Source organism: Symphalangus syndactylus, chromosome 13 (assembly GCF_028878055.3).
Source record: "Symphalangus syndactylus isolate Jambi chromosome 13, NHGRI_mSymSyn1-v2.1_pri, whole genome shotgun sequence".
Lineage (NCBI taxonomy): Eukaryota > Metazoa > Chordata > Mammalia > Primates > Hylobatidae > Symphalangus > Symphalangus syndactylus.
In genome coordinates, this window is record NC_072435.2 from 40,009,804 (window position 1) to 40,036,409 (window position 26,606).

Below are 26,606 nucleotides of genomic sequence, written 5' to 3' on the forward strand. Positions count from 1 at the left end.
CTGGGCCACAAGAGTGAAACTCCATCTCAAAAAAAAAAACCGCCGAAACAGATAAATAAATGGTAATGGTGAGAAGTATGAGGAAGGGAAAATGCAGGGTTCTCTGAGGACATTGGCAAGGAGCCGGGACGGGAACGGGTGATGGAAGCCATGGCCGGCTTCCAGGCCAGAGACTGTGGCCTACACAAGCTGAGTCAGAAAAAATGCTCAGAGGTGCTGGGGTTTGATAAGTGTTAGGCTGAACCTCATGGAATTGCCATTTTAACAGGCCAAAAATGATAAAAAATTAGCAATTTCATATGACCCAAGGTAGTATCTAGGGCATGGAAAGGAGGGGCCGGGTACTAGTTTTGAGGCTCAAGGGACGACCTATGAACCCCCTAACCGAGCTCTGTTTCTGGAGAGGGGGTCCGCGGCCCGCATGAGCTCCTTCAGTGAGCCTGCGACCCCTCCGCCCCCACAAGAACCAAAACTTGACCCGGTGCCCAGAGAGGTTGAGTGAGTTTCTCGGGTCGCACAGCTGGGAGGGACGAGGGACTGAGCCACTGCCAAGGGATCCCGCTGCTCCGTCTCGCTCACCGGCCAGGCTATGTTGATTGTCCCCTCGCGGCGCCCGGAAGCGACCCTCAGTAAACAAAGCCGTGTGTGGGCGCAGCCCCAGAAGCCAGGGGCGCGCAGTCCAGCCCAAGGGAGGCGGGGGAGGAATGTTGTGAATGAACCCCGGGCCCGCCCCGAAACTCCGCATAAGGCCTGGGCCGCAGGGGTCCTCCCGCTCTGATTGGCCTCTGGCGCCCCGTGATTGACAGCGCCCCTCGCTGTGCGCTGTGGTTGGGTAAACAAGAAAAGACTGGCATCGCAGCCATCGAGTGAGCAGCGAGGCTTGGACACGGGTCTGGCAGCGCAGCCAATGGTGGGGGAGGGCCGAGGAGGCCGAGGAGGGGCCAATGGGGACCGGCGGCGGGGGCGGGACGACGGCCGAGCTAAAGCGGCTGCCGAAGCAGCTTCATTGTTGTGAAGAGTCTTAAAGGGGCCGCATCACCCGGCCGGCCCGGCGCGGGTCGGGGTGGGTGCGGCAGGGGTCCCGGGGCGGCCGAGCGCAGAGGACAGACGGGAAGGCGGGCAGGGGGCGTAGGAGCCGGCGAAGCGGAGCGGGCATCGGACCGAGCCCCCCAAAGAGGCCCCGCCCCGGCCCTGGCCCCGGCCGGGCCGGATGGAACCCCCCGCGGCCAAGCGGAGCCGGGGCTGCCCCGCGGGACCCGAGGAGCGCGATGCCGGGGCCGGGGCCGCGCGTGGCCGGGGCCGGCCCGAGGCGCTGCTGGACCTCAGCGCCAAGCGGGTAGCCGAGAGCTGGGCCTTCGAGCAGGTGACCGCGGGGGAAGGGGGCGGGGGCAGGGACTCACCCCCAGCACCTTCCCCACCTGTCTTCTCCTCCTCCCCAATCCCCAGACTCCAGAGCTACCCCAATCAGAGACACCCCCTGAGATTCCACCCCCAGGACCCTTAACCCTGCCTGGAAACACCCCCTCATCCTCCTGTTTCTGTCCTTCAAACCCAGTAACCCACCCCCATCCTTTCTCTGCCATCTCTGCCCCTCAGCGCCCCAGATCCCAGATCAGGACACTTCCTTCTTCTCCTACCAACCCCAGATCTCTGAGATCTGGCCCCCATGGTCCGCCTACAACCCTGGGCACCCCTCTTTTCCCACCTTATCCCCCAACGGTACCCCTCTTTTCCTACTGCATCTTTATTCGCCAATCAGGGCACCCCATTCAGTCTTCAATCCTCTCTTCAGCCCCCTGCTTGGGGACACCCTGTCTCCCTCCATCGTAGCCTCTAGAGACTCACACTACCCCATTCCTGCTCTCCAGATCCCTACCTTACACCCCAAGTACATAACTCCCCCATCTCTCCACATTCCAGCTCAAGACACCCCTTTTTTCCCCATTCATTCCTGCTCTCAAGCCTCCAGATTCCATCTGTTCCTTGGGGACCCCTCTCCTCCAGATTCCTCTCTCAGGGCTGCCCAGCTTCTCCTGGCTTGCAGCAGGGATTACTCAAATGCCAGGGTCCCTCCTTCTCCCCCACTCATCCCCCGACCTATCTTATCCCTTCCCAGAGGAAAACAGCAGGGGCGGAGCCTGGGTCGTGGTCCCTGGACAGGTGCACCTAGAACCTCTCTTCTGTGGCTTCTGGGGGCACTGCCAGGATGTCCCAGAGTTGGGGCCCTTTAAGTCCCCTTTTTCAGCTTCAGTGTGGGCCCCCAAGGAGTTGGAGACATGGCCCAGACTTGAACAGGAAGCACACTCGGGCTCTATCCTCTGTCCAGCTTCAGGGGGTGTTCTTTCCTGCCCGGCCTCTCTGGAGTTAGGAAGTCGGCCTGGACGGATGGGTTTGGGCCAAGTGTGGATGGGTAGGCTCTGATTCATGGACTGGAAAATCCCTCCTTAGTCATCTGCCAACTGTCCCTGAGGCCTGGGCTGGTCATTGCCTCTCCCACTTCCCCTAGAAACCCAGGTGGAGTGGGGGCTAAAGAGGGCCCCTGCCCCTTCATTGCATGTGAGACACACAGAATAATCTGAAAACCATCTCCGAGCCTCTCACAAACCTGCCCTGGCCAAGCCGAGCCCTCAGAGTTCTTGACCCACAGAAGCTCATGGAATCCTCTGCAGCCCTTTGGCAATTGTTCTTGTTCCCAATTTGAGGAAACTGGGGCACAGAGAAGTTGAGAAACTTGCCCAAGGTCACCCAGCCAGGGAATAGCAAGTCCAGATTGGAAGGCAGGCTCAGCCAGCTCACTGCATTGCCCAGAGCCCACAGCGGTGGCCAGGACACCCCCTCCCCTCCTGGGGCCCCTTCCCAGGGATGGGGCATGGAAGGGAAACTGAGGAATGACAGAGTCTGTCTTAGGAGTTGAAACAACTCACAGCTCTGGGACCCTGAACAAGTGAATTCATCCCACTGAGTCTCATTCTCCCAGCAATAAAACAGGTTCATGATTTAGTATCAATGCGCCATCAAGGGTGTCTTTTAGCTTCCCTAGGCCACAGTGGAAGAACTGTCTTGGGCCACATATAAAATACGCCACATATAAAATACGCTAACACTAACAATAGCTGATTAGCTTAAAAAGAAAAGAAAAGAAAATCTTTTTATTTATTTATTTATGTATTTATTTATTTATCTGAGAGATAGTCTCAGTCTACTGCCAAGGCTGGGGTGCAGTGGCACGATCTCGGCTCACTGCAGCCTCCACCTCCTGGGTTCAAGCAATTCTCCCGCCTCAGCCTCCTGAGTAGCTGGGACTACAGGTGTGGGCTGCCATGCCCAGCTAATTTTTGTATATTTAGTACAGATGAGGTTTCACCATGTTGGCCAGGCTGGTTTCAAACTCCTGACCCCAAGTGATCCTCCCGCCTTGGCCTCCCTCCCAAAGTGCTAGAATTACAGGCATGAGCCACCACACCCAGACGTATCTAATAATGTTTTAAGAAAGCTTACGAATTTGTGTTGGCCTGCATTCAAAGCTATCCTGGGCCAGGGCCGTGGGGCGTGGGTTGGACAAGCACACACTAGGTGGCTGTGAGAATTTGGAAATTACATACATAAAGCGTTCAGCATAGTGTGTGCATTCTTTTCTTTTTTTTTTTTGAGGCAGAGCCTTGCTCAGTAGCCCAGTGACACAATGATTGCGCAGTGACGCAATCATAACTCACTGCAGCCTCAAACTCCTGGGCTCAAGCAGTCCTCCTGCCTCAGCCTCTTGAGTAGCTGGGATTCCAGACACACACCACCACATCTGGCTAATTTTTAATTTTGTGTGTGTGCGTAGACATGGGGTCTCACTATGTTGCTCATGCTGGTCTGGAACGCCTGAGCTCAGGCAATGCTGATGCCTCAGCCTCCCGAAGTGCTGAGATTACAGGTGTCCAGGCAAGATGGGCACCTTAATCATTATTATCACTTTTTTCTAACTTCTTCCTGCTCCACCAAAGCCTGGTGGGTGGGAAGATCTTACACCAGAATCCCAAGACCCTGCAGCTAGGAGGATCCAGGAGGGAAACCGCAAGAAAGTTCTAGAATGCTAACTATGGGCCAGGTGTTATTGTAAGCTCTTTAAGCTCTTTACATCCATAACGCATATTTAGTCTCCACAATCCTCAAGAGGTTGGTGCCATGGACCTCCCCACTTTACACCTGAGAATACTGAGGCCAAGTGACTTGCCTGAGGTCACAGTGCTCCTAAATAGTAAAGCTAGGATTCAAGCCTCGGTTTCTCTCTTTTTTTATTTTCATTTATTTATTTATTTATTTGAGACAGAGTCTCGCTCCGTGGCCCAGACTGGAGTGCAATGGCGTAATCTCGGCTCACTGCAACCTCCGCCTCCCGGGTTCAAGTGGTTCTCGTGCCTCAGCCTCCCGAGTAGCTGAGATTATAGGTGCATGCCACCACGCCTGGCTAATTTTTGTATTTTTAGTAGAGAAGGGGTTTTGCCATGTTGGCCAGGCTGCTCTCGAACTCCTGGACTCAAGCACGCCACCTGCCTTGGCCTCCCAAAGTGCTGGAATTGCAGGCATGAGCCACTGCCCCGACCTTTTTTTTTTTTTGAAACAGCATCTTGCTCTGTTGCCCAGGCTGGAGTGCCGCTGGTGCAATCTTGGCTCACTGTAGCCTCAAACTCGTGGCCTCAAGTGACCTTCCTGCCCCACCCTCCCAAGTAGCTGGGATTCCAGACACATGCCACCATGCCTGGCTAATTATTTTTATTTTTTTTGTATCTTTTTTTTTTTTTTTTTGAGATGCAGTCTTGCTCTGTCACCCAGGCTGGAGTGCAGTGGCGCAATCTCAGCTCACTGCAGCCTCCGCCTCCCAGGTTCCAGCGATTTTCCTGCCTCAGCCTCCCGAGTAGCTGGGACTACACGCACCACCACACCTGGCTAATTTTTTTATTTTTAGTAGAGATGGGGTTTCATCATGTTGGCCAGGCTGGTCTTGAACTCCTGACCTCAGGTGATCTGCCTGCCTTGGCCTCCCAAAGTCCTGGGATTACAGGCATGAGCCATCGTGCCCGGCCAGTTTTTTTGTAAAGATGGGAGCCTCTCTATGTTGCCCAGGCTGGTCTCGAACTCCTGGCCTCAAGCGATCCTCCCACCTAAGCTTCCCAGAGCACTGGGATTACATCAACCCCAGGATCCTAACCCACTGGCCCTTCCTACAGGTGGAAGAGCGGTTCTCCCGGGTGCCTGAGCCGGTCCAGAAGCGCATCGTGTTTTGGTCGTTTCCACGCAGTGAACGGGAAATATGTATGTACTCTTCGCTGGGTTACCCGCCCCCAGAGGGCGAGCATGACGCCCGGGTGCCCTTTACCCGCGGGCTGCACCTGCTCCAGAGTGGGGCCGTGGACCGTGTGTTGCAAGTGGGTGAGTCTTTGTCCCCCCACTCCTGCTGGTGAGGCCAGGAGGTCCATACCAGGCCTGGAAATGGGGGAGTTGGAGGGAGGCCTGAGGCCAGGAGATGGGAGGTTACAGACCTCAGGCTTCAAGGCCCAGATAGGATTGTACAAGTTTTGTTGTTTTTTTTTTTTTTTTTTGAGACGGAGTCTTGCTCTTTCGCCCAGGCCGGAGTGCAGTGGCGCTATCTCGGTTCACTGCAAGCTCCACCTCCCGGGTTCACGCCATTCTTTTGCCTCAGCCTCCCGAGTAGCTGGGATTACAGGCTCCCGCCACTGCGCCCAGCTAATTTTTTGTATTTTTTTTTTTTTTGAGACGGAGTCTTGCTCTGTCGCCCGGGCTGGAGTACAGTGGCGGCGATCTCGGCTCACTGCAACCTCCGCCTCCCAGGTTCAAGCAATTCTCCTGCCTCGGCCTCCCTAGTAGCTGGGACTACAGGCACCTGCCATCGTGCCCAGCTAATTTTTGTATTTTTGTAGAGACAGGGTTTCACCATGTTGGCCAGGCTGGGCTTGAACTCCTGACCTCGTGATCCGCCCGCCTCGGCCTCCCAAAGTGCTCGGATTACATGTGTGAGCCACCATGCCCAGCCTAGAATTTTTTTTTTTTTTTTTTTTTTTGAGACAGAGTCTCACTCTCACCCAGGCTGGAGTGCAGTGGCATGATCTCAGCTCACTGCAAGCTCCACCTCCTGGGTTCACGCCATTCTCCTGCCTCAGCCTCCGGAGTAGCTGGGACTACAGGCACCCGCCACTACGCCTGGCTAATTTTTTCTATTTTTTAGTAGAGAAAGGGTTTCACCATGTTAGCCAGGATGGTCTCGATCTGCTGACCTCGTGATCCGCCCACCTCAGCCTCCCAGAGTGCTGGGATTACAGGCGTGAGTCACCACGCCTGGCCAAATTTATTTATTTTTTTAAGAGATAGGATCTCGCCGGGCACAGTGGCTCACACCAATAATCCCAGCACTTTGTGGGGCTGAGGTGGGTGGATCATCTGAGGTCAGGAGTTCAAGACCAGCCTGGCCAACATAGTGAAACCCCGTCTCTACTAAAAATACAAAAACTAGCCAGGTGTGGTGGCGCATGCCTGTAATCCCAGCTACTTGGGAGGCTGAGGCAGGAGAATCAGTTGAACCCAGGAGGCAGAGGTTGCAGTGGGCCAAGATCACACCATCGCTCTCCAGCCTGGGCAACAGAGAGAGACTGTCTCAAAAGAAAAAAAAAAGGGAGATAGGGTCTCACTCTGTTGCCCAGGCTGGAGTGCAATGGCACAATAATAGCTCACTGCAGCCACAAACATCTGAGCTCAAGTGATCCTCCCACCTCAGCCTCCCAAGTAGTTGGTACCACAGGCGCAGGCCACCACACTTGACTAGTTTTTAAGTTTTTTGTAGAGACCTGGTCTCACTCTTGCCCAGGCTGGTCTCGAACTCCTGGGCTCAAGAGATCCTCCTGCCACAGCCTCCCAAAGCACTGGGATTACAGGCGTGACCCACCATGCCTGGCCAAGTCACCAGTTTAGGATCAGCTGTGAAGGGTGGGCTCAGACCTCAAGCTAAGAAAACAAAAGGGCTGCAGAGATTGGGGGAGATGTAATGAGAACAGTGGAAAGGCCTTAGACTTCAGGTAGCTGAACTCAGAAAGGGAACAGTAGAGGCTGAGCCAGAAAACAAGTGAGGCCTGGGACTCCAGACCTCTGGCTGCAGTAGGCCATTTCTCCCAGCTAGAGGTCGGGGCTGGGCTGATACGATGCATTGTGAGCTCTGTCTGCCCTGGAGCCCCTTTGCTGGGACATGGCCCGGCTGACCACAAGCTCCTTGCCACTTCCAGCTGGTATGAGGAAGCCATCTCCCTGCATGACCCAGGCTGGGCCTGAGCTGCCGAACCAGTTGGATGAGCCTGGCACCTGGGCTGCCCAGGGAGGGGCAGGGGGAGTGAAGGGGACACCTGGCCCCTGGCTTACTTCATCAGCCCCTCGCCCCGAGCACCACAGGCCTTTGGCATCTTCTACGGAAATTGAGGGGCTCCTGAAGCCCTGGCCATATTCATTGTAACCCAAGGAATCAGAAAACCACCTTCAATGTCATGGTATGATACTATTCATAATTAAAATAAGAGCAAGTGTTGGGCTGGGCTCGGTGGCTCACGCCTATAATCCCAGCGCTTTGGGAGGCTGAGGCAGGCAGATCACTAGGTCAGGAGTTCAAGACTAGCCTGGCCAACATGGTGAAACTTGATCTCTACTAAAAATACAAAAAATTAGCCGGGCATGGTGGCACACGCCTGTAATCCCAGCTACACAGGAGGCTGAGGTAGGAGAATCGCTTGAACCCAGGAGGCGGAGGTTGCAGTGAGTCAAGATAGTGCCACTGCACTCCAGCCTGGGTGACAGAGCAAGACTCTGTCTCAGGAAAAAAAAAAAGCAAGTGTTTACTTAGGACTTAACTTCATACCAACAGCATTCTAAGCTTTTTTTTTTTTTTTTTTTTTTGAGACAGAGTCTCTTTCTGTTACCCAGGCTGGAGTGCAATGGTGCAATCTCAGCTCACTGCAACCTCTGCCTCCCGGGTTCAAGACATTCTCCTGCCTCGGCCTCCTGAGTACCTGAGATTACAGGCGCCCACCACCATGCCCGGCTAATTTTTTTATATTTTTGGTAGAGACAGGGTTTCACCACGTTGGCCATGCTGGTCTTGAACTCTGGACCTCAGGTGATCTACCAGCCTCAGCCTCCCAAAGTGCTGGGATTCCAGGCATGAGCCACCGCACCCGGCTGTCTCTTCTAAAAATAAAAAAATTAGGCCGGGCACGGTGGCCCACGCCTGTAATCCCAGCACTTTGGGAGGCTGAGGCAGGCGGATCACCTGAGGTCAGGAGTTCAAAATCAGCCTGATCAACATGGAGAAACCCCATCTCTACTAAAAATACAAAATTAGCCAGGCATGGTGGCACATGCCTGTAATCCCAGCTACTCGGGAGGCTGAGGCAGGAGAATCACTTGAACCTGGGAGGTGGAGGTTGCAGTGAGCCGAGATCACGCCACTGCACTCCAGCCTGGGCAACAGAGCAAAACTCTGTCCCAATAAATAAATAAATAAATAAATAAATAAAATTAGCCGGGCGTGGTGGTGTGCATTTGTAATCCCAGTTACTCGGGAGGCTGAAGCAGGAGAATCACTTGAACCTGGGAGGCAGAGGTTGCAGTGAGCCCAGGTCGCAGCACCACACTCCAGCCTGGGCCACAGAGCGAGACTTTGTCTCAAAAAAAAAAAAAAAAAAAGCAAAGTGAGTGAAGTGACTTGCGCTAGTGAAGTGACTCAGCTGGGCTTTGCAACCAGGTCTTGCTGTGCACCACAAACACTGCCTGTCTCTGGGATGACACAGATGTGACAGTTTGGCTTTGATCCTAGGATTCCACCTGAGCGGAAACATCTGCGAGCCAGGGAGTCCTGGAGAGCCCGAGCGCCTCTACCACGTCTCCATCAGTTTTGATCGATGCAAGATCACGTCCGTGAGCTGCGGCTGTGACAACCGCGACCTCTTCTACTGTGCCCACGTGGTGGCCCTGTCCCTATACCGCATTCGGCACGCCCGCCAGGTGGAGCTGCGGCTGCCCATCTCCGAGACGCTCTCCCAGATGAACCGGGACCAGCTGCAGAAGTTCGTGCAGTACCTCATCAGCGCCCACCACACTGAGGTGCTGCCCACCGCTCAGCGCTTGGCTGATGAGATCCTCCTGCTGGGCTCCGAGATCAATTTGGTGAATGGTAAGCGCACCCCGGGGGTCCGGTGGGGAGAGGACGCCCAAGCGCACAGCCATGCTACTTGCTGTGTGCCCAGCGCTGGTCACTTACTGACAGGAAGTTGTGGGGTGGGGGGCAGAAAACGCGCCATGGCTTGCATCATCTGAGGCCACCCACCTGGTGAGTGGCAGATCCCAGATATCTGGCCACAGGACAGATGAGTAGTTGCAAATCAGCCTACAGGTGGAGGGCGAGGGCAGGATGGGAGAGCCTGCGTTAGAGGGCAAGTGGGAGGTCTGGCCCCAGGGCTGAGGATGTCAATCGATGGAGCATCCTGGGTGTGGGAGGAGAGGAGGGGGACGTGAAGGAAATGTGGGACATTTGTGGGTGTCAGAGGTGTTATGGGTGAGGGGATACACCAGGAGGTGTGAGGGCTGGGAGGGTTTGGGGGGCTCTGAGGGACTTGGGTTGCCTAGCCAGGATGGGGAAGATGACTAGTAGGTGGAGGCATGGATGGATGATGGAGGGAGGTGCTCGGTGGGTACAGAAAGTGTTCGTGATTGGCCGGGCGCAGGGGCTCACACCTGTAATCCCATCACTTTGGGAGGTCGAGGTGGGCAGATCAGTTGAGGTCAGGAGTTCCAGACCAGCCTGGACAACATGGCAAAACTCCATCTCTACCAAAATACAAAAATTAGCCGGGCGTGGTGGTGGGTGCCTGTAGTCCCAGCCACTCAGGACGCTGAGGTGGGATAATTGCTTGAACCCGGGAGGCGGAGGTTGCAGTGAGCTGAGATCACGCCACTGCACTCCAGCCTGGGAGACAAAGTGAGACCCTGTCTCCAAAAAAAAAAAAAAAAAGTGTTCATGATCAGGCACTGAGGGCAACTGATGGTGTGGGAAAATGAATGGGTGGGTGGGGGATTTTTTTTTTGAGATGGAGTCTTCCTCTATCGCCTAAGCTGGAGTGCAGTGGTGCAATCTCAGCTCACTGCAACCTCTGCCTCCTGGGTTCAAGCAATTCTCCTGTCTCAGCCTCCTGAGTAGCTGGGATTACAGATGCACACCATCATGCCTGGCTAATTTTTGTATTTTTGTAGAGACGGGTTTCACCATGTTGGCCAGGCTGTTCTTGAACTCCTGACCTCAGGTGATCCACCTGCCTCAGCCTCCCAAAGTCCTGGAATTACAGGCGTGAGCCACCACGCCCGGCCTGGACGGGATATTAACAATGCCGTTAGGTGAATGGGAATTGGAAGCTGAGTGTGGTGGCTCATACCTGTAATCCCAGCATTTTGGGAGGCTGAGGAAGGAAGATCCCTTGAGACCAGCAGTTCAAGACCAGCCTGGGCAAAATAGTGATACCTCCTCTCTACAAAAAATAAACAAAAGTAGCTGGGCGTGATGGCACACACACGCCTGTAGATACTTGGGAAGCTGAGATGGGAGGATCACGAGCATGGGAGGTATAGGCTGCAGTCAGCTATGATCGCGCTACTACACTCCAACCTGATGACAAACTGAGACCCTGACTTAAAAAAAAAAAAAGAAGGGAAGGACGGAACTGGTGGTGATTGGAGATGAGGATGAGTGGTTGGGTGGGGAGGGCTTTGACTAGTGGGGTTAAGGTAGACTGATAGTGGTGGACAGACGAAGTTAGTGAAAGAATGAAAGATGCAATGGGTACATGGATTGGGAGTGAGTTGTTGGGTGAATGGAAGGTTCATATATGTGGATCAACGTGGTGGGTGGGCAGAGTGGGTGGGCGCTTTGTGTAGGGTGGATGGATGGATGAATGGGGTAGTGGGTGTTTTGAGAGATACATATGAATGGATGGTTTGATAATGAATGGATGGTTTAATGGAAGAATAGAGAATTAGGATTAGTTATTGGGTGATAACTATTAGTTATCACCTGGATAACTAGGGTTAGTTATTGGATGATAGTTATTGGGTGGGGTGGATAGTGTACTTGTGTGAGTCAATGGAAAAATGGGAGGGTGGGTATTTTGAGTGGTTAGTTCACGTGGATTGGAAAGATAAAAGGGGTGAGTGGGCAGATAGATCAATAAGATGAGTATATAGGTGGGTGGATGGGTGGGAATTATGGGTAGGGTGGATGATGGACTGATGGGGTAGGTGGTTGTTTAAGGGGTACAAACGTGTGGATGAAGTGAAATGGGGGACATTGCCAGGTAGATAGAGACTGGCATGACTTGGGTGGGGGTGGATGAGTGGGTTGTGTTTCAGGTGAGACAGATGAGTAAACAGATGGGTGGGTGGTGTTTTGAGTGGGATGGGTAAATGGATGGGTGGATGGGTAGATGGATGGATGTGTAGTGTTTCAGGAGAGATAGATGAATGGATTGGATGGATAAGTAAATGGATGAATGAACAAATGAATGAATGAGCTCCTGGTGTTTTGGGCAAGATGGATGGATGGATGGATGGATGGATATTACTACAGGGGAGATAGATGGATTGGATGGATGACTCAGTGGATAAATGAGCAAATGGTGGCGTTTTGGGAAGATGGATGGATGGATGGACGCATGGATGGATGGATGCATGGATGGAGGGATGGATGGATGGGTGTATGGGTGTGTTGTGTTTCAGGTAAGATAGATGAATGGATTGGATGGGTGATGTATTATTACTCTGTTCTCACACTGCTATAAAGACATACCTGAAACGGGGTAATTTAAAGGAAACAGGTTTATTTTGTATTTTTTTTTTTTTTTTTTTTTGAGACGGAGTCTCGCTCTGTCACCCAGGCTGGAGTGCAGTGGCACGATCTCCACTCACTGCAAGCTCCGCCTTCCGGTTCACACCATTCTCCTGCCTCAGCCTCCTGAGTAGCTGGGGCTACAGGCGCCTGCCACCTCGCCCAGCTAATTTTTTGTATTTTTAGTAGAGATGGGGTTTCACTGTGTTAGCCAGGATGGTCTCAATCTCCTGACCTCGTGATCCACCCGCCTCGGCCTCCCAAAGTGCTGGGATTACAGGCGTGAGCCACTGTGCCCGGCTGGAAACAGGTTTAATCAGCTCATAGTTCTGCAGGCTACACAGGCTTCTGCATTTGGGGAGGCCTCAGGAAACTTGCAATCATGGCGGAAGGTGAAGGAGAAGCAAACACATATTCACGTGGCTGGCAGGAGAGAGAGAGCGAAGGGGGAGATGCTACATACTTTGAAACAACCAGATCTCATGAGAACTCTATCATGAGACAACACTAAGGGGATGGTGCTACACCATTAGAAACCATCCCCATGATCCAATCACCTCCCTCCAGGCCCCACTTCAACACTGGGGATCGTAATTCAACATGAGATTTGGGTGGAGACACAGAGCCAAACCATATCAGATGACTAAGTGGATGAATGAGAAAATGGATGAATGAGCTAGTCATGTTTAGGACAAGATAGATGGACTGATGGAGGGATGGATGGATGGATGGATGGATAAATAGATAAATAGATGGTCGGGTGGGATAGACAAGCAGATGGGTGGGTGGGGTTTAGGTGGGATGGATGGAACTTTGGAATGGGTTGGGTGACTTGGAAGAATGGATGGATGGGTCGGGCACAGTGGCTCATGCCTGTAATCCCAGCACTTTGGGAGGCCAAGGCGGGTGGATCACCTAAGGTCAGGAGTTTGAGACCAGCCTGACCAACATGGTGAAATCCCGCCTGTACTAAAAATACAAAAAAAATTGTCCAGGTGTAGTGGGGCGTGCCTGTAATCCCAGCTACTTGGGAGGCTAAGTCAGGAGAATCACTTGAACCCGAGAGGCAGAGGTTGCAGTGAGCAAAGATTGTGCTACAGCACTCCAGCCTGGGCAACAAGAGCCAAACTCCGTCTCAAAAAAAAAAAAAAAAAAGGACAGATGGCAGGGACAGTCACTATCTCTCCCCAACCCAACCCAACCCCAACCCCAGCCCCAACCTCAGCTTCCTTTCCCTCCCTCCCCGCAGGTGCCCCAGACCCCACCGCCGGCGCAGGAATCGAGGACGCCAACTGCTGGCACCTGGACGAGGAGCAGATCCAGGAGCAGGTGAAGCAGCTGCTATCCAACGGCGGCTACTACGGGGCCAGCCAGCAGCTGCGCTCCATGTTCAGCAAGGTGCCGTGGGGGCCGGCGGGGCGCGGGGTGCAGAAGGCCCCGGCGCACGCCCCAGCCCTTCCTCACCACCCTGTCCCCGGCACAGGTGCGGGAGATGCTGCGAATGCGGGACTCCAACGGGGCGCGCATGCTGATTCTCATGACCGAGCAGTTCCTGCAGGACCCGCGCCTGGCCCTGTGGCGGCAGCAGGGCGCGGGCATGACAGACAAGTGCCGGCAGCTCTGGGATGAGCTGGGTGAGGCCCGAACCCCGGTGCGTGGTGGACACCGGGACTTCGGCTCCCATGGGGGCTAGCCCACTCCAAGATTAGGGTCTGTTCCCTGAATCCGCCCTCCATTCGTTTGGCAAACATTTATGAGCGCCTCTAAAGTGCCAGGCATGTTACTGGGCACTGGTGGTCCAGCAGAGAACAAAAGAGTCAAAATTCTGTTCACGTGGATCTGATAGGAGGCACAGGCAATCAAATGTCATTGGCCCAGGGGTTGATACACACGTTTGTTTTGAGACAGGGTATCACTCTGTTGCCCAGCCTGGCATGCAGTGGCACAATCTCGGCTGACTGCAACCTCTGCCTCCCAGACTCAAGTGATCCTACACGTCAGCCTCCCAAGTAGCTGGGTCTACAGGTGCACACCACTACATCCAGCTAATTTTTAAATTTTTGAAGAGACAGGGTCTCACTATCTTGCCAAGTCTGATCTTGAACTCCTGGACTCAAGCAGTCCTCTCACCCAGCCTCTCAAAGTACTGAGATGACATGCATGAGCCACCACACCCAGCCTACATGTTTTCTTTCTTTCTTTTTTTTTTTTAGAGACAGGATCTCACTGTGTGCCCAGGCTGAAGTACAGTGGCACAATCATGGCTCACTGTAACCTCAAACTCTTGGGCTCAAGTGATCCTCTGGCATTGGCCTCTCAAAGTGCTGGGATGACAGGCGTGAGCCACTGCACCAAGCTGACATATTTTTGTTTGTTTGTTTTTTGAGAAGGAGTCTCGCTCTGTCGCCCAGGCGGGAGTGCTGGAGTGCAGTGGCGCGATCTCAGCTCACTGCAAGCTCCGCCGCCCGGGTTCACGCCATTCTCCTGCATCAGCCTCCCGAGTAGCTGGGACTACAGGCGCCCACCACTATGCCTGGCTAATTTTTTGTATTTTTTTAGTAGAGACGGGGTTTCACTGTGTTAGCCAGGATGGTCTCAATCTCCTGACCTTGTGATCCACCCGCCTCGGCCTCCCAGAGTGCTGGGATTACAGGCGTGAGCCACCGCGCCTGGCCTGTTTTCTTTTTTTGAGACAGTCTCACCCTGTCTCCCAGGCTGGAGTGCAGTGGCACGATCTCGGCTCACTGCAACCTCCGCCTCTTGCGTTCAAGTGATTCTCCTGCCTCAGCCTCCTGAGTAGCTGGGATTATGGGTGCGTGCCACCATGCCTAGCTAATTTTTGTATTTTTAGTAGAGACAGAGTTTCGCCATGTTGATCAGGCTGGTCTGGAACTCCTGACTTCATGATCCATCCGCCTCGGCCTCCCAAAGTGCTGGGATTACAGGCGTGAGCCACCGCACCCAACGATGTTTTCTTTTTTGTTGTTGTTGTTGTTGGTTTTTTTTGAGTTGGAGTCTTACTCTGTCTCCCAGGCTGGGGTGCAGTGGCACGATCTTGGCTCACTGCAAGCTCCGCCTCCTGGGTTCACGCCATTCTCCTGCCTCAGCCTCCTGAGTAGCCGGGACCTAGGCGCCCACCACCACACCTGGCTAATTTTTTGTATTTTTAGTAGAGATGAGGTTTCACCGTGTTAGCCAGATGGTCTCGATCTCCTGACCTCGTGATCCGCCTGCCTCGGCCTCCGAAAGTGCTGGGATTACAGGTGTGAGCCACCGCACCGGCCAACATATGTTTTCTGTAAGAGCCACAGAGTTAATGTTATTCAGTGCTGCAGGCCATTTGGTCTCTGTCATGACGACCTAACTCTGTCCATTATAGTAAAAAAAAGCAGACACAGACATATATACCAAATGGGCACGGTGGCATTTCAATAAAACTTTATTTAAGAGCTTGGAGGCCAGGTTCAGTGGCTCACACCTGTAATCCCAGCACTTTGCGGGGCTGAGGTAGGGGGATCACTTGGGCCCCGGAGGTTGAGGCTACAGTGAGCCATGATCACGCCACTGCACTCCAGCCCGGGCAACAGAGCAAGACCCTGTCTCAACAACAACAAAAAAAGGCGCTTGGCACAGTGGCAGAAGCCTGTACTCCCAACTACTTGGAAGGCTGAGTGAGGCAGGAGGATTGCTTGAGCCCAGGAGTTTGAGTGCAGCTTGGATAACATGGTGAGATCCTGTCTCAAAATTTTTTAAAAACCGGTTTTATTTATGGATACTTATTAATTTATTTGAATTTTATATTATTCCCACAAGTTGCAAAATATTCTTTTGGTTTTATTTCCCTGACCATTTAAAAATGGAAAAATAGGCCAGTGCGGTGGCTCACACCTTAATTCCAGCAGTTTGGGAGGCCGAGGTGGGCAGATCACTTGAGGTCAGGAGTTCAAGACCAGCCTGGCCAACATGGTGAAACCCCGCCTTTACTAAAAATACAAAAATTAGGCAGGCATTATGGCGGACACCTGTAATCCCAGCTACTTGGGAGGCTGAGGCAGGAGAATCGCTTGAACCCAGGAGGTGGAAGTTACAGTGAGCTGAGATTGCGCCACTGCACTCCAGCCTGGGTGACAGAGTGAGACTCTGTCTCAAAAAAATAAATAAATAAAAACAAATACAAATAAAAATGGAAAAGTAAATCTTAGCATGCAGGCTAATCAAAAATAAAGGGTGGTTCAGTTTTCACTATGGGCAGTGGTTTGCTAGTTTGCTGACCCCTGCGTTGGATGGTGATAAATGCTACCCAAAAAACCCCAAAACACCTTGAGAGCAGTCTGGAGGCCTGGTTTTTTTGTTTGTTTGTTTTTGTTTTGTTTTGAGATCGAATCTCACTCTGTTGCCCAGGCTGGAGTGCAGTGGTGCGATCTCGGCTCACTGCAACCTCTGCCTCCTGGGTTCAAGCGATTCTCCTGCCTCAGCCTCCCAAGTAGCTAGGACTACAGAGGCCTGGGTTGTAATCCCAACTTCTCTTTTTTTTTTTTTTTTTTTTTTTTTTTTTTAGATGGAGTTCTGCTCTTTTTGCCCAGGCTGGAGTGCAGTGGTGTGATCTCAGCTCCCTGCAACCTCCACCTCCTGGGTTCAAGCCATTCTCCTGCCTCAGCCTCCCGAGTAGCTGGGAATACAGGTGCCCACCACCATGCCCAGTTTTTTTTTTTGTATTTTAGTAGAGACAGGGCTTCACCATGTTGGCCAGGCTGTTCTTAAACTCCTGACCTCAGGTGATCCGCCTGCCTCAGCCTTCCAAAGTGCTGGGATTACAGGTGTGAGTCATCACGCCTGACCCTCTAATCCTAACTTCTAACTTACTAGCAGTGTGACCCTGTGCAAGCCGTGTTATGTCTCTGTGCCTCAGTTTGCTTGTCTGTAAGGTGCAAAGGCTGTGAGTTGCAACTTCCCAGGGTCGAAGGGTTAGCAGAGGGTTGAAGGTGAGGGGTTAGCAGATCATCAGGTGGCACACAGTGGGCACTGCGGAAGTGTGTGTTGCTGCCGCTGTTGGCAGGAATATTGAGCCTGCCCCGTGCCTCCTCAGGGGCCCTGTGGGTTTGCGTCATCCTGAGCCCCCACTGCAAACCAGAGGAAAGGGCAGGCTGGCTACATCTACTCAGCAGGTGGGACAAGCTCGACGTGTGCCCACTGGAAGAGGGAAACTACTCCTTCGACGGCCCCAGCCTGCGGCCCACCGTGGCCCCCATCCCAGGTAGGAGAGAGGGGTCTTTACCATGCCCCCACAAAACCATCACTACTAACTATGGCCCCACTTACCATCATGGTGCTCTTCCCAGGGAAGAGAGGAAGTGGGGCAGAGCAAAGCAGACCCCAGTCCTTGGCTGTTCTCCCAGGACTAATCCCAACTTGTCCAGCCAGGAAAGAGTGAGTGCCAAGGGCAGGAGCAATGGCAGCCCAAGTGGGCAAGTGAAGTAAAATGTTTAAAACACCTGCAGTCCTGGGCTGGTCTGGCTTGGCGTCCTGCTAGCTATGGGAGCAAAGAGAGGGTGAGAGAGGAAAAAAGATAGGAGGAATCAAACAGAAGGGGAAAGTGAGATATTGAGGAGAGAGAGACAAGTGAAGAGAGGCAGAGATGGACAGAGAGAGAGAGAGAGGCAGACAGAGGAGTAGATAGGAGGGAAGACAGAGATTGAGGAGAGAGGGAAAAAAAAATTTATAGCAAGTACAGGCCAGGCATGGTGGCTCACGCCTGTAATCCCAGCACTTTGGGAGGCTGAGGGGGGTGGATTGCTTGAGGCCAGGAGTTCGAGACCAGCCAGAGTAACATGGTGAGACCTTGTCTCTACAAAAAATACAAAAATTAGCTGGGTGTTGTGACGCGTGCCTGGAATCCCAGATACTCAGGAGGCTGAGATGGGAGAATCGCTTGAACCTGGGAGGCGGAGGTTGCAGTGAGCCGAGATCGCACCACTGCACTCTAGCCTGGGCAACAGAGTGAGACCCTGTCTCAAAAAAAAAAAAAGAAGAAGAAGAAGAAAGAAAAGAAAAATAGCAATTAGGAAGAGGAAGAAGACAGCCAGTTAGTTGCTCAACCTCAGTTTCCCATCTATGTGATGGGCCTGTACTAGCTCCTAACACATACACTCATCCTTTTGTTTTTTTTTTGTTTTTTTTTGAGACAGTCTCACTCTGATGCCCAGGCTGGAGTGCAGTGACGCAACCTCGGCTCACTGCAACCTCTGCCTCCCAGGTTCAAGCGATTCTCATTCTTCAGCCTCCCAAGTAGCTGGGATTACAGGCGTGTACCACCACGCCAGGGTTAATTTTAGTAGAGATGGGGTGTCGCCATGTTGGCCAGGCTGGTCTCAAACTCCTGGCCTCATGTGATCCTCTCACCTTGGCCTCCCAAAGTGCTGGGATTACAAGTGTGAGCCACCATGCCCAGCCTACACACGCATCTTTGAAGGGTGGCTTCAAGGACTAGGGAGATGATGTATGCCCATAGCTTTGCCCAGGCCTAAACCCCAGTTAGTACTCGGTGGGGAAAGCTGGCCACGGCTCAACTGCTATAGGGACCCCCCTCACTGAGCCATGTTGGGTGCCTCTCTGCAGGCTCAGAGGAAGAGGAAGAGGTGGCAGCCACAAGTCCCCGCCACACCGTATTTGGCCGCGCCTTGCAGGCTGGAGAGCTACACTGGAATGACGCCTACCTGCAGAGGATCCTGGCCAGTGACTCCTACGGGCCCAGCCTCACAGGCAGCATGGGTGGGGACAAACCAACTTTCGACCCCCAGGGCCGCCCGCTGTGGCTGGGAGAACCTTTCCCCACTGCCTGCGCCCGTGTGGACACCCTGCGTGCCCACGGATACCCCCGCCAGGCCCTGCGGCTGGCAAGTGCTATCATCAACACGCTCCGGCTGCAGCAGCGGCATCAGCTAGAGAGCTACAAGCAGCAGAAAAAAGGTCAGCCTCAGCCGGGCATGGGGGCTCGCACCTGTGATCCAGCACACTGGGAGTCCGAGGTGGGAGGATTGCTTGAGGCCAGGAGTTCAACATCGGCCTGGGCAACATAGTGAGACAATGTCTCTACAAAAATTAAAAAAAAAAAAAAATTAGCTGGATGTGGTGGCTCACACCTGTAGTCCCAGCTACTCTGGAGGCTGAGGCAGGAGGATCACTTGAGCCCAGGAGTTCAAGGCTGCAGTGAGCTATAATTATGCCACTGCACTCTAGCCTGGATGACAGAGCAAGACCTCATCTCTTTTTTTTCTCTCTTTTTTTTTTTTTTTTTTGAGATGGAGTTTCGCTCTTGTTGCCCAGGCTGGAGTGCATTGGAGCAATCTCGGCTCACCGCAACCTCCACCTCCCAGGTTCAAGCGATTCTCCTGCCTTAGCCTCCCAAGTAGCTGGGGTTACAGGTATGCACCACCATGCCTGGCTAATTTTTTTTGTATTTTTAGTAGAGATGAGGTTTCTCCATGTTGGTGAGGCTGGTTTCGAACTCCCAATCTCAGGTGATCTGCCCGTCTTGGCCTCCCAAAGTGCTGGTATTACAGGCTTGAGCCACTGCACCTGGAAATTTTTTTTTTTTTTTTGAGACAGAGTCTTGTTCTTTCACCCAGGCTGGAGTACAGTGGCACAATCTCGGCTTATTGAAACCTCCACCTCCCAGGTTCAAGCAATTCTCCTGCCTCAGCCTCCTGAGTAGCTTGGGACTACAGGCATCCACCACCACACCCAGCTAATTTTTGTATTTTTAGTAGAGATGGGGTTTCACTATGTTTGCCAGGCTCTTCTCGAACTCCTGACCTTTTGATCCACCCACCTCAGCCTCCCAAAGTACTGGGATTACAGGTGTAAGCCACCGTGCCTGGCCTACTGAAAATTTTTTAAAAATTAGCCAGGCGTGGTGGTGCACACTTGTATTCCCAGCTACTAGGGTGGCTGCGGCATGAGAATTGCTTTAATCCGGGAGGCAGAGGTTGGTTGCAGTGAGCCAAGATTACACCACTGCACTCTAGACTGGGTGACAGAGTGAGACTCCGTCTCAAAAAATTAAAAAAAAAAAAAAGAGAGAGAGAAAAGAGCGAGGAGAGAGAGAAGAGGAAAGAAAGAGATGGGGAGGGAGGGAGAGAGATGGGGGAGAGAGAGGGGAAGGAAGGAAGGGAGGGAGGGAAGGAGGCTGTATGAGCCCCAAAAACCACATTGTGTACTAGATATGGGGGTGGGGGACAGGAGGGAGGCCACCAGTTGAGAGAACTGGTTGATGGGGTTGATGGATCAGCTATCAGGAAATTGAACAAAGAAAAGCAGGTCATGGAGGAAATATGGGGGCCTTGGGACCCGAGCAGAGCTCTGACCAGGCTTGGCAGCATCAGTGAAAGGCCCCTAGATTTTAAAAATTAGCCAGGTGGCTAATTAGCTGAGTATTTAAGGATGTGCACGGCTGGGCGCAGTGGCTCATGCCCGTAATCCCAGAACTTTGGGAGGCGGAGGCAGGCGGATTGCCTGAGGTCAGGAGTTCGAAACCAGCCTGGCCGACATAGTGAAACCCCATCTCTATTAAAAATCCAAAACAAATTAGCCAGGCGTGGTGGCACGTACCTGTATTCCCAGCTACTCAGGAGGCTGAGGCAGGAGAATCGCTTGAACCGGGAGGTACCTGAAGGTTGGGGTGAGCCGAGATCACCCCATTGCACTCTATCCTGGGCAACAAGAGGGAAACTCCATCTCAAAAAAAAAAAGTTAAAAAAAGAAAAAGGATGTGCAGGAGTTACCCAGGAGAAGAGGATGGAGGAAGTGCTCAGAACACCATGAGCAGGAGCCAGGAGGGGAGAGAGTCCGTGGCTTGCAGGACAAGGCTGGAGGATTGGCCTCCAGATGAGGCAGGTCACCAGTATATGGAAAAACTTCATACTGGTCGTTGGGGGCCCTAAAGGCTGTTGAGGCTTTATCTTCAGAGAGGTGGAGAGGGAATAAGGGCAATGAGGAGGGGAATGACACTTTGAGTGTTTTAGAAAGCATCCAGTGGTCAGGCATGGTGGCCCATGCCTGTAATCCCTTTGGGAGGCTGAAGCAGGAGGATCCAGAGGTCGAGGCTGCAGTGAGCTATGATTGGGCCACTATACTCCAGCCTGGGCAATAGAGTGAGACCCCACCTCAAAAAAAAAAAAAAAGTTGAAGGTGACCATTGGGTGAGCATGTGGTGGGCATTATGGGGCTAGGCTGGGTGGCAGGTCAAGGAGAGGAATACTCCTCCCTCCTAGAGGCTTGGGCAGGTGTGTGGGCATTGAGCCCCCTCTTTCCACCTGCAGAGCTGATCCAGAAGGGTTCCACCTGCATCACCAACACCGAAGGATGGGTGGGGCACCCCCTGGACCCCATTGGCTGCCTCTGCAGGGCTCTCCTGGAGGCCTGTCGTCTGGAGGAGGAGACACTTACCCTTTACCCAGGTACTCACATGGGGGACTCTTGGAGGAGGTGAGACAACCTCGCCTCGTTGGCCACGCCCCCGGCCCAGTACCCCTATAAGGTAACTCCCAGACTCTTACCCTTGGCCACGCCCCTACCCTTGGCTACCGCCTCTGGCCAGTGCCCAGAGCCAATAGGCTTAGCTTCTCCTGAAAGTGAGGCCACCATAGGCCTAGCTGCTGCTAGAAGGTGGGTCTCCCGCACTCCGCCAACCCCGTGAGTGCTGGGAGCTTCTGGGCTCCCTCTAAAGCCTACCCTGCGCCCAGGTCTCCATGCTTGGGGCCAAGGGCTACAGGGGTCTTAGGGAAGGGGATCCGTCTCCAGCAGCCCTGGCCCTGTCTCCCGCAGACTCAGGCCTCGAGAAGCGGAAGGTGGCCTACCAGCACGTGCCTGTGCCCGGGAGCCCTGGAGAGTCCTACTTGGTGCTGGCTCTGGAGGTGGCACTGCTGGGGCTGGGGCAGCAGCGGGCCCTGCCGGAGGGGCTGTACGCCCAGGACAAGGTGGTGCGCAACGAGGAGCAGCTGCTGGCCCTGCTGGAGGAGGTGGAGTTGGATGAGCGGTTGGTGCAGGTGCTGCGCAAGCAGGCGGGGCTGCTGCTGGAAGGTGAGGCCCCGCTCCTAGGCCTGGCTGTTCCTGAAAGGTAGGGTCCTGCCCCTGGTCCTGTAGCGGCCCGGTTGCTGCAAGATGGGAGGCGCTGCCCCAGCCCCGCCCCTAGCCCCGCCTCCTGTTCATACTGTCCCCTCATACCTTGGCAGTTTCTAAAAGAAGAGATCCAGCTCTTTTTCCCGCCACCTAGTGCGTGCTGCCAGCCAGTAACTGCTGCGTGTGCTGAGGCGCCGCCCCCTTCCCTCCCGGGAGCCAATGAGCCAAGTGGTTGATGTTAAAGCGAGGGCGTTCCACCTTCATCCGCAAATTAGACACCGCCCCTGGCCCGGCCTGCTCTTCATTGGCCCCGCCCGTGGCCAGGCCCTATTGGCCTGTGTGTAGTGAGACTCCGTTCCCTAGCGCTGCAGGGAGCCGCTTATCCCTTCCCCTTCCAGGCCCTCCACGCTATCGGACTTGCTGGTCTTGGCCGCTGGTCCCGATCCCCAAGGCAGGTGCAGCCCCACCTCCACCCTTTGACCTCACCTTGTATCTGAGTCCTGCTTCTCACCTGCGAGTGTGCCTGGAGTCTCTTCTTTTCCTTTTCTTTTTTTCCTTTTTATTTTGCGACAGCCTTCACTCTGTCACCCAGACTGGAGTGCAGTGGTGCGATCTCGGCTCACTGCAACCTCTGCCTCCCGGGTTCAAGTGATTCTTATGCTTCAGCCTCCCGAGTAGCTGGGATTACAGGCGTGCGCCACCACACGCGGCTAATTTTTGTATTTTTAGTAGAGATGGGGTTTCCCCATGTTGGCCAGGCTGGTCTCAAACTCCTGACCTCAAGTGATCCGCCCGCCTCGGCCTCCCAAAGTGCTGGGATTACAGGCATGAGCCACGGTCCCCGGCCTCCTCTTTTTTTTTTTGAAACGGAGTCTCGCTCTGTCCCCCAGGCTGGAGTGCAGTGGCACGATCTCGTCTTACTGCACCCTCCGATCCCGGGTTCACTCCATTCTCCTGCCTCAGCCTCCCGAGTAGCTGGGACTACAGGCACCCACCACCACGCCTGGCTAATTTTTTTTGTATTTTTAGTAGAGATGGGGTTTCACCGTGTTAGCCAGGATGGTCTTGAACTCCTGACCTCATGATCTGCCTGCCTCGGCCTCCCAAAGTGCTGGGATTACAGGTGTGAGCCACCGCGCCCGGCCCGGCCTCCTCTTTTATTTGGATTACCCAGAGATTGCCTCAGTCTCAGCCCTGAACCCCTACCCCAGGGACCCATCTAGCCACAGCCACTCTACCCAGGGGCCAGCCCACCCTCTACTTAAAGCCTGGGGTCTAATGAGACCTGGGGAGGGGCAGAGGCGAGCCCATGCTTGGGGACTGAGCTCAGGCTGTTCCTGCAGGGGGTCCCTTCAGTGGCTTTGGGGAGGTGCTGTTCCGGGAGAGCGTGCCCATGCACACCTGTGCCCGCTACCTGTTCACCGCACTGCTGCCTCATGACCCGGACCTGGCCTATCGCCTTGCGCTGCGAGCCATGAGGTGAGGATAGGTGGCCAAGGCGGTAGGTGGGGGGAACTGGGGGGAAGAGGGGCGGGCATGGAGGGGGAGCTCAGAGCCCCACCCGTCCAGCCTGAACTCACAGCCTAGTTAATTCAGTCTCCCTCATGCTGGCGTTTGATGATGCCATGTGCTTTTCATTATTATTATTTATTTATTTATTTATTTTGAGATGGAATCTCACTCTGTCACCCAGGCTGGAGTGCAGTGGCATGATCTCAGCTCACTGCAACCTCCACCTCCTGGGTTCAAGCAATTTCCTGCCTCAGCCTCCCGAGTGGCTAGGATTACAGGCATGCACCACCATGCCCAGCTAATTTTTGTATTTTTAATAGAGACAGGATTTCACCATGTTGCCCAGGCTGGTCTCGAACTCCTGACCTCATGATCCACCTGCCTTGGCGTCCCAAAGTGCTAGGATTACAGGCATAAGCCACCTCATACAGCCGTGCTTTTTATTATTAAGTATAAATGTGTGTTTCTTGTTTTGAGACGGGATCTGGCTCTGTCATCCAGGCTGGAGTAAAATGGTGCAATCTCTGCTCAGTACAACCTCTGCCTCCCAGGCTCAAGCGATCCTCCCATCTCAGCCTCCTGAGTATCCGGGACTCCAGGCGTGCACCACCGCACTGGGCTAATTTTTGTATTTTTTGTAGAGACGGGGTTTCGCCATTTTGCTCAGGTTAGTCTCGAATTTCTCAGCTGAAGTGATCTGCCCGCCTCAGCTTTCCAAAGCTCTGGGATTACAGGCGTGAGCCACTGCACCTGGCTAAATGTGTAATATTATTTTGAGTTTGAGAATATTCACATGATACATGAAAAGATACACAAAGCTGAGATCTTTTCTAGGCAGGTTTATCTCAGCCTACCCAGATCTCACCGGAGGCAAGCAATGTTACCACTTTCGTATCTATCCTGCAAGATTTGAGGTTTCTGCAAACCCATACTCTGGAAATTGAACGTTGATCCTCCTTTTATACCAGTGGTACATCCTGTATCTATTCTTTGCACCTTTTTTTTCACTGAGCTTTGCATCTTACAGGATCTGTCATATCACACAGTACATGAATCACTGCATAGTCTTCCACTATAAGGACACATCATAAAAGAACCTGTTGGAAGCTGATAGACATTTACGCAATTTCCAAAAAAAAAATGGCAATGCATAACCTGGTTTTCATTTCTCATGTACACCAGCAGATTCACAGAAGGAGAATATTTGAAAGCCAACTTGGCCGGGCATGGTGGCTCATGCCTGGAATCCCAGCACTTTGGGAGGCCAAGACGGACGGATCACCTGAGGTCACGAGTTTGAGACCAGCCTGGCCAACATAGTGAAAACCTATCTCTACTAAAAATACAAAAATTAGCTGGATGTGGTATGCGTACCTGTAATCCCAGCTACTCCAGAGGCTGAGGCAGGAGAATCACTTAAACCCGGGAGACGGAGGTTGCAATAAGCCGAGATCGCACCACTGCTCTCCAGCCTGGGAGACAGAGCAAGACTCTGTCTCCAAAAAAAAAAAAAAAAAAAAAAAAAAAAGGCCAACTCAATAATAAACCATGCCTAAGAAGGTGAAACCTATTCCACACCTTCTGAAACCATCCTTCAGAGGTACCTATAAACAACTTGGGATCCAGCCTGATGGTACACATCTATGGTCCCAACTACTTGGGAGGCTGAGGAGGGAGGATTGCTTGAGCCCAGGAATTCAAGGCTGTAGTGATCTATGATCCCACCTATGAATTGCCACTGCACTCCAGCCTGGGCAACAGAGCAAGACCCCATCTCTCTCTCTTTTTTTCTGTCCTTTTAGAGACAGTCTCACTCCATTGCCGAGGCTGGAATGCAATGGCAGGATCATGGCTCTTCACAGCCTCGTATATTTGGGCTGAAAGGATCCTCCCACCTCAGCCTCCCAAGTAACTGGGACTATAAGCACTCGTCACCATGCCTGGCTAGTTTAAAAATTTTTTTTTTTTTTTTTTGAGAAGGAGTCTCGCTCTGTCGCCCAGGCTGGAGTGCAGTGGCGCGATCTTGGCTCACTGCAAGCTCCGAACCTCCCAGGTTCAAGTGATTCTCCTGCCTCAGCCTCCAGAGTAGCTGGGACTACAGGCGCCCACCACCATGCCTGGTTAATTTTTTGTATTTTTAGTAGAGATGGGGTTTCACTGTGTTAGCCGGGATGGTCTCAATCTCCTGACCTCGTGATCCGCCCGCCTCGGCCTCCCAAAGTGCTGGGATTATAGGCATGAGCCACTGCACCTAGCCTAGTTTAAAAATTTTTTTTGTAGTGATGGGATCTCATTACATTGCCCAGGTTGGTCTCAAATTCCTGGCCTCAAGTGACCCTCTTGCCTTGGCCCATCTCTTTAAAACACACACACACACACACACACACACACACACACACACACACACACAGAGTTTGGAGTGTTTTTCGAGAATATTTAGAAAGAACAGCATGTAAGAGCCAAGATTTAGACAACAGACTTTTCTATGCAAGAATTTTTTTTCTCAGCAAAATACAGCCCGTAGGGTCTAATTTGGCCAACCACCTGTTTTCATACAGCCCATGAGATAAGAATGGTTTTTACATTTATAAACGGTTGAAAAAAATCAAAAGAATATTTTGTAACACATGAAAAATATATGAAATTCAAATTTCAGCGTCCAGAAATGGTTTTATTGGCACACAGCCATGTCCATTCATCTGTGAATTGTCTGTGGCTTTTCTGGCAGAACAATGACAGAATTAAGTCATTGAAATACAGATCAGTAGCCGGGCATGGTGGCTCACGTCTGTAATCCTAGCACTTTGGGAGGCCGAGACGGGCCAATCACTTGAGGACAGGAGTTCAAGACCAGCCTGGCCAACATGATGCAACCCCATGTCTACTAAAAATACAAAAATTAGGGCCAGGAGCCATGGTTCATGCCTATAATCCCAGTACTTTGGGAGGCCAAGGAGGGCGGATCACCTGAAGTTAGGAGTTTGAGACCAGCCTGACCAACATGGAGAAACCCCGTCTCTACTAAAAATACAAAATTAGACAGGCGTGGTAGTACACGCCT

General features: G+C 52.9%; 1 protein-coding gene across 4 annotated transcripts in view; it reads left to right on the forward strand.

The window, feature by feature from the left end:
• The first annotated feature begins 992 nt into the window (after positions 1-992).
• ZSWIM4 (zinc finger SWIM-type containing 4) overlaps positions 993-26,606 on the forward strand; it is a 36,907-nt gene continuing 11,293 nt past the window's right edge. The window contains exons 1-10 of one of the 4 annotated variants that reach the window (XM_055238127.2): positions 993-1,363; positions 5,217-5,418; positions 8,861-9,217; positions 13,167-13,315; positions 13,401-13,551; positions 17,004-17,171; positions 18,533-18,883; positions 21,235-21,372; positions 21,740-21,994; positions 23,377-23,512. In XM_055238127.2, coding sequence (XP_055094102.1) covers positions 1,211-1,363; positions 5,217-5,418; positions 8,861-9,217; positions 13,167-13,315; positions 13,401-13,551; positions 17,004-17,171; positions 18,533-18,883; positions 21,235-21,372; positions 21,740-21,994; positions 23,377-23,512 — 2,060 coding nt within the window. In that variant the 5' untranslated portion in view covers positions 993-1,210. The remainder of the gene's footprint in view (positions 1,364-5,216; positions 5,419-8,860; positions 9,218-13,166; positions 13,316-13,400; positions 13,552-17,003; positions 17,172-18,532; positions 18,884-21,234; positions 21,373-21,739; positions 21,995-23,376; positions 23,513-26,606) is intronic. The other 3 variants (XM_055238130.2, XM_055238129.2, XM_063616177.1) reach the window with 3 other exon arrangements.